The sequence below is a fragment of the Pelophylax lessonae genome, assembly GCF_965119305.1.
Source record: "Pelophylax lessonae genome assembly, chromosome: 7".
Lineage (NCBI taxonomy): Eukaryota > Metazoa > Chordata > Amphibia > Anura > Ranidae > Pelophylax > Pelophylax lessonae.
The window spans coordinates 283,181,705-283,190,189 of record NC_138774.1 but is presented as its reverse complement, the minus strand read 5'-3'; the positions used below and the strand labels follow the sequence as shown (position 1 = coordinate 283,190,189).

Sequence of the window (8,485 nt, the reverse complement as noted above, 5' to 3'; positions counted from 1 at the left end):
TGAGGAGCAACAAGATCTGAAAAAGCTGAACCAGGCAAACACCAGGGACACTAAACAAGCCCCCACTGACACCAGGGACGTTACACAGATCCCCACCGACGCCAGGGACGCTACACAGATCCCCACCGACGCCGGGGACGCTACACAGATCCCCACCGACACCAGGGACGTTACACAGATCCCTACCGACACCAGGGACGTTACACAGATCCCTACCGACACCAGGGACGTTACACAGATCCCCACCGACGCCAGGGACGCTACACAGATCCCCACCGATGCCAGGGACGCTACACAGATCCCCACCGACGCCAGGGACGCTACACAGATCCCCACCGACGCCGGGGACGCTACACAGATCCCCACCGACGCCGGGGACGCTACACAGATCCCCACCGACGCCAGGGACGTTACACAGATCCCTACCGACACCAGGGACGTTACACAGATCCCCACTGACGCCAGGGACGTTACACAGATCCCCCACCGACGCCAGGGACGCTACACAGACCCCCACCGACGCCAGGGACGCTACACAGACCCCCACCGACGCCGGGGGCGCTACACTGGCCACCACCGACGCCGGGGGCACTACACTGGCCACCACCGACGCCGGGGGCACTACACTGGCCACCGCCGGGGGCACTACACTGGCCACCACTGACGCCGGGGGCACTACACTGGCCACCACCGACGCCGGGGGCACTACACTGGCCACCACCGACGCCGGGGGCACTACACTGGCCACCACCGATGCCGGGGGCACTACACTGGCCACCACCGACGCCGGGGGCACTACACTGGCCACCACCGACGCCGGGGGCACTACACTGGCCACCACCGACGCCGGGGGCACTACACTGGCCACCACCGACGCCGGGGGCACTACACTGGCCGACGCCGGGGGCACTACACTGGCCACCACCGACGCCGGGGGCACTACACTGGCCGACGCCGGGGGGGGCACTACACTGGCCGACGCCGGGGGGGGCACTACACTGGCCGACGCCGGGGGGGGCACTACACTGGCCGACGCCGGGGGGGGGCACTACACTGGCCGACGCCGGGGGGGGGCACTACACTGGCCGACGCCGGGGGGGGGCACTACACTGGCCGACGCCGGGGGGGGGCACTACACTGGCCGACGCGGGGGGGGGGCACTACACTGGCCGCCGCCGGGGGGGGGGCACTACACTGGCCGACGCCGGGGGGGGGGCACTACACTGGCCGACGCCGGGGGGGGGGCACTACACTGGCCGACGCCGGGGGGGGCACTACACTGGCCGACGCCGGGGGGGGCACTACACTGGCCGACGCCGGGGGGCACTACACTGGCCGACGCCGGGGGGCACTACACTGGCCGACGCCGGGGGGGGCACTACACTGGCCACTTCCACCTGCTGTATCCTAACACCCCCCCCCCCCCCAAGCACTGCCACCTATCTCCCCCCCCCCAGAGGTACATTACAGTCATGCTGGGCTTTTACTTTACATATTTAACCAGTCCATGAGCAGTTCTATCAGAGACTTTCTTGGTCTTCCGGACCTTGTTTTGATTTTAACACCCCCCTAAATTCCATGTGTTAATGGCATTCCAGATAGAGGAAATTGCTTGCAGGAAGTGTCCGGAGATCTTTTTATAGACCCCGCTTTGTACGAGCCAATTATTTAATTTCCTTACTTTGCTGTTTACAGGAGCCCATGGGTGCCGAGAACAAGGACAAGACCAGGAGATGTGCTGGAGAGAGTCCAGAGAAGGGCAGAAAAAAAGTATTGGGACTGGAGGACCTCAATTACGAGTAACGGCTACAAGCGCTTGAAAGGAAATACGATAGCGATATACAAATATCTCAATGGTGATCCCAGCGTAAGTACGAAACTTTTCAGTCCCAGGGAGTAGAAGAGAACACGGGGCCACTCAATGAGACTGGAGGAGAGGTTTAACCCTAAACTGCGCAGGGGGGTTTTCACCACCAGGGTGTTAAGGATGTGGAACTCTCTTCCACAATTGGTGGTGTCAGCAGGAAGTATGGATAGTTTTAAAGGACCCTTGGACGTGCATCTTAGCGAACACAACATACAGGGATATGGGAAATGATTTTCTACACGCACACACACCAGCACAGGTGTAACTGGATGGACTGTTGTCTTTATTCAGCCTTACCAACTATGTAAATATGTCTCCAGGCCAGGGGGGATCTATCATCTACCAACCCCCAGACCTGTCAGCACCCCATTAAAGAATCCATTAATGGTAGTTTGTGTCAAAGATATATAGGCCCCCACATAGGCATAACTAGAACCTTCAGGGCCCCGGTGCAAGAAACTATGAAGGGCCCCCCAGACCCCCAGGTTGACCCAGCGCTAAGCGTCATCACTGTACACCTGGCTAGGAGGAATGGCGGCATATAGAGGAACTGATCTCCTCAATTTTCCTCCTGCAGCGGAGAGGGGATTGGTTCCTCTATATGCCGCCCCTCCTATCCAGGTGTACAGGGGTGAGGCATGGGACCCTGGAGCATGGCGTCAGAATAAGAGACTATCAGTTCCAGGGTATAAGGAATGGCAGACTCTACATCCTCTCTATAGAGGTGTCCTGTAATTTATTTACAACAAACATTATATGAGCCAGTGGACTCAGCAGCTCAGCTCCCCCTACCAGTGGACTCAGCAGCTCAGCTCCCCCTACCAGTGGACTCAGCAGCTCAGCTCCCCCTACCAGTGGACTCAGCAGCTCAGCTCCCCCTACCAGTGGACTCAGCAGCTCAGCTCCCCCTACCAGTGGACTCAGCAGCTCAGCTCCCCCTACCAGTGGACTCAGCAGCTCAGCTCCCCCTACCAGTGGACTCAGCAGCTCAGCTCCCCCTACCAGTGGACTCAGCAGCTCAGCTCCCCCTACCAGTGGACTCAGCAGCTCAGCTCCCCCTACCAGTAGACTCAGCAGCTCAGCTCCCCCTACCAGTGGACTCAGCAGCTCAGCTCCCCCTACCAGTGGACTCAGCAGCTCAGCTCCCCCTACCAGTGGACTCAGAAGCTCAGCTCCCCCTACCAGTGGACTCAGAAGCTCAGCTCCCCCTACCAGTGGACTCAGAAGCTCAGCTCCCCCTACCATTTATTGTATTGTCACACTAAAAAAGCGCAACACTAGGCCCATGGCAGAAATGGTCCATAGGGGGTTACAGGAGTGAGAGCTGAACTGATTAAATGACACCCTTTGTGCCATTCCTAGATGTGCCAAAAAAAAAAAATCACATGTATGTAACCACCACTTTTTTTTTTGCTAAATAAAACGGAAAAAAACAGAACATTTTTAACCACTTCCATAATGGCACTCCGCTCCTACATGTAAAAAATCATCATTTTTTTTGCTAGAAAATTACTCAGAACCCCCAAACATTCTATTTATTTTTTTTTATTTTTTATTTTTTTAGCAGAGACCCTAGGGAACAAAATGGCGGTCATTGCAACTTTTTATGGCACACGGTATCTGCGCAGAAATTTTTAAAATACTATTTTTTGGAAAAAATAAAACTTTTATGAATTAAAAAAAAAAAAAAAAAAAAAAAGACACTAAATTTAGCCCAATTTTTCTGTTTAATGTGAAAGATAATGTGACGCCGAGTAAATAGATACCTAACATGTCATCCTTTAAAACTGCGCACACTGGAATGACGCCAAACTTCGGTACTTACATTTTTTTTACAGGTTACCATTTCAGAGTTACAGTTACAATTTTCTAACCATTAATATTCAAAATGTTAAAAATATATATATTTTTTCTTGCTTTTCATTTATTGTATTGTCACACAAAAAAAGTGCAACACTGTAAAAAAACAAAAAAAAAAAAAACAAAACCCCCCCCCCCCCCCCCCCCAGTCCTGAGCCTGGGGACCTAAAAAACCAAAAGATGAAAAGGTCAGTTACCTCCGGACAATCATCTTGAGAATCTTGTAGGACCCTTTGATCAGAATTAAAGCTTCTTGACGCGATCCATATAAGGGGGTGCCATTAATATTCACCAGTTCATCCCCCACTTCCATCTTCTCACTTTTCGCTGCTTTGCCACCATCTTCAATCTGATGGAGATGAAAATATAAATAAACAAATCAGGTATGGCAAAATTAATTCTAAAATCGTTATTTATTACAAGAAATGCTTTTTTTATGCTCATATTATAAGTAATATTTCTCCCAGCTCACAATATAATTTATAATATTTTATATATATATAAATATAAATAAAAAAAAAAAAAAAAAAAAGAAGGATCCAGTGGCGGATCTGCCAATTCTGGTGTACAATGGCAAATTTCAAAAACGCCACCCCCCCCCCCAACCCCCAGGGACTCCAAGGCAAAAAAACGCTCCCCCCCAGAGAATCCAAGGCAAAAAACGCTCCCCCCCAGAGAATCCAAGGCAAAAAACGCTCCCCCCGAGGGACTCCAAGGCAAAAAACGCTCCCCCCCCAGAGAATCCAAGGGCAAAAAACGCTCCCCCCCAGAGAATCCAAGGGCAAAAAACGCTCCCCCCCAGAGAATCCAAGGCAAAAAACGCTCCCCCCCAGAGAATCCAAGGCAAAAAACGCTCCCCCCGAGAGAATCCAAGGCAAAAAACGCTCCCCCCGAGAGAATCCAAGGCAAAAAACGCTCCCCCCAGGGACTCCAAGGCAAAAACGCTCCCCCCAGGGACTCCAAGGCAAAAAACGCTCCCCCCCCAACCCCCTGGGACTCCAAGGCAAAAAAACGCTCCCCCCCTGGGACTCCAAGGCAAAAAACGCTCCCCCCCCCCCCCAGGGACTCCAAGGCAAAAAACGGTCCCCCCAGGGATTTCAAGGCAAAAACGCTCCCCCCAGGGACTCCAAGGCAAAAACGCTCCCCCAGGGACTCCAAGGCAAAAACGCTCCCCCAGGGACTCCAAGGCAAAATCGCACCCCAGGGACTCCAAGGCAAAATCGCACCCCAGGGACTCCAAGGCAAAATCGCCCGCCCCCCCCCCCCAGGAACTCCAAAGCAAAATCGCCCCCCCCCCCCTCAGGGACTCCAAGGCAAAAAACGCTCCCCCCCAGGGACTCCAAGGCAAAAAACGCTCCCCCTCAGGGACTCCAAGGCAAAAAACGCTCCCCCTCAGGGACTCCAAGGCAAAAAACGCTCCCCCTCAGGGACTCCAAGGCAAAAAACGCTCCCCCCCAGGGACTCCAAGGCAAAAACGATCCCACCAGGGACTCCAAGGCAAAATCACCCCCCAGGGACTCCAAGGCAAAATCACCCCCCAGGGACTCCAAGGCAAAATCGCCCCCTACTGACTGATAAACGTTCTCTATTAACTTCAATGCAAAAAAAAGCCTCTTTTGACTTCAATGCAAAATTTTTTTTATTTTTTTTAAACCCCCTCCTCCTCCTCCATTTCAGCCAAGTGCATCCTGAAATTTCATTTTTGTGCAGCACTAAGGGTTGAGGCATTAAAAGTCTACAGGGGCTCCAACCCTTTCACAATACCAACAAAATAAAAATAAATATTAAAAAATAAATAAAATAAAAAAAATTCTGGCTGTACATCCACTTTAACCACTTTGCTCTGCCAGATTATTACACAACCATGCGCAATACAAGCAGAGAGATACAATGTAATGAGACTTCCATTGGATGGTGTCCATGGAACATTCAGTACAACAAGACGATCGTTTCAGAAGACTTCACATAACTTGCTTGGTTTGTCTAGACCGAGTGCTGATAAACAAACGCCAAAAAAGAAAAAAAAGAGAAAAAAGTAAAATCTTTAGTGTTTGTCCCCTTTATTCGGTGTGGTTTCCTATCACTCCGCCTATTTGTAGAATTTTATTTTTATTTAGTAGTCAAAGCAAAACTCTGCAACCCAAATAATCGGCATCTCTCCGTCCGCCTTACATACGCGTTTCGTCATCACATACAAGATGCTAAAAATAGTCCTTTAATGCACTAAATCCACGTTAAAGACCCTTTATATAGAATAATAAAAAAACTTTCAGCCAAAACATTCGCATTCTAGGCTTTAACTGAACTTATTTCTGCATTCCCTGATCCGCCATGATGGATTAACCCCATCAACACCGGGCACCTTCACCCCTCTTCCTGCCCAGGCCAATTTTCAGCTTTCAGTGCTGTCACACTTTGAATGACAATTGCGCGGTCATGCGACACTATACCTACATGACATTTTTAGCAATTGTTTCACACAAATAGAGCTTTCTTTTTTGGTGGTATGTAATAGGGATCGACCAATATCGATATTTTGGCCATTGCATATCGGTATCAGCCGATATGGGCCGATATTTTCGTACATTTAAAAAAAAAAAAAAATTTTATTTTTTATTTTTATTTGACAGGTACTCTTGCGGAGGGATCTGGGGATCTAAAAGACCCCAAACCCCTCCTCTGCACTTATTAGCATTCAAAACGACAAGTTTGGCTGTTTTGAATGCTGTCATTTTTTTTTAATTTTGGCGACATCATACCCGGAAGTGATGTCATGACATCACCTCTGGGTTTTTACATGGAGACCCGATCAGAGCCGAATGCGGCTTTGATCGGGTCTTCTCTATGGTGGCCGTACAGGATGGTTGCCCGGGTCCCCTGGTGGGACGGGAGACCCGGGGGAGCCGCTGAAGGTGGCAGGAGGGGAGGGGGGGGGGTGTCCCCTCCCGCTCCTTGTAATGACAGCCGAGCGGCTGCTCAGCCGCATCGGTTGTCATTACAAGACAGCCGACCGTCGGCTATGGAATAAATGGTATAAATCTACAAAATTAATCAATCCTGATGTACTGACGACCGATATCATTTCTTGAGGCCTGAAAATGCCAGGACAGTACAAATAACCCCCAAGTGATCCCTTTTTGGAAAGCAGACAGTCTGAGGTATATAGTAGGAGGCATGGCAAGTTTTTCGAAGTTCCAATTTTGTGTCAATTTTTTGGAAAGAAAAATAATCCTAATTATAATAATAAATCGTAAAAAAAAAAAAAATGTAATAAAAAAAAATTTGCAATGATTTATTTTTTTTACATACTGTCACTAGTCAGTGTCCCTGATCACAGCCACACCTATTATATGATGATGCTGTACTGCACTGGTGACCGCATGCTAATAAAAAAAAACATTCGGTCACCAGTGCAGTACATCATCAAGCTATAACTGGTGTGGCTGTGATCAGGGACACTGACTAGTGTCAGTATATAGAAAAAATAAAAAAATTATTCATTTCGATTTATATACACATATATATATATATATATATATATATATATATATAGAAAAAATAAAAAAATTATTCATTTCGATTTATATACACATATATATATATATATATATAAATAATAATAATAATAATATAAATAATAATATATATATATATATATATATATATATATTATATATATATATATATATAAATAATAATAATATAAATAATATATATATATATATATATATATATAAATAATAATATAAATAATATATATATATAAATAATAATATAAATAATATATATATATATATATATATATATATATATATATAAATATAATAATAATAATATAAATAATAATATATATATATAAATAATAATATAAATAATAATATATATATATATATATATATATATATATATATATATATATATATAAATAATAATATAAATAATAATATATATATATAAATAATAATATAAATAATAATAATATATATATAAATAATAATATAAATAATAATAATATATATATAAATAATAATATAAATAATAATAATATATATATAAATAATTATATAAATAATAATATATATATATATATAAATAATAATAATATATATATATAAATAATAATAATAATATAAATAATTATATATTTTTTTTTTGTGACCAGGGCAATAGTGTTACTATACAGCAGTAACACTGTACTACTCTGCGGAAGTGATCGTTTTTTTTTTTTTTTTTTTATTATTATTGTCATTATCATTACGATTGGGAGTTTCACTGGTATAAGCAACCATCTTTACTGAATGAAATATTCATCAGTGTGTTTTGTCGTTCTTAGCTGCGATTGGCCTTGTCTGTACCACGTGATCACTGTGACCAATCAAAGCTAACACAATTGTACACACAATGAATGTCATAAATCAAAGCAATTGTCACGTGATCTTCTGTGATTGGCCTTGTCTGTACCATGTGATCACTGTGACCAATCAAAGCGAACACATTTGTACACAATGAATGGCATGAATCAAAGCAAATGTCACGTGATCTTCTGTGATTGGTCACAGCGATCACATGGTATCGGCAGCGGGCCGGTAGGGTCTTAAGTCAGCGGCTGTTTTCGATGGATTAACCTTGGCAATGTCCAAATCTGCATGACTAAATAACCCCCTTTTTTGGGGTTGGGGGCAAAACCGCACACAACATTGTGTTGTACAGTAGAACACAACGCATATACTGAACGTCGGGCTGTTTTGCGCTCCATTT

General features: G+C 45.7%; 1 protein-coding gene across 1 annotated transcript in view; it reads right to left on the bottom strand.

Moving 5' to 3' along the window:
• The window catches only part of SHROOM4 (shroom family member 4), a 63,304-nt gene extending 59,232 nt beyond the window's left edge, over positions 1–4,072 (bottom strand). The window contains exon 1 of the mRNA XM_082263036.1: positions 3,925–4,072. Within this exon, the coding sequence (XP_082119162.1) occupies positions 3,925–4,040 (116 nt within the window). The 5' untranslated portion in view covers positions 4,041–4,072. The remainder of the gene's footprint in view (positions 1–3,924) is intronic.
• Between the last annotated feature and the right edge of the window lie 4,413 nt (positions 4,073–8,485).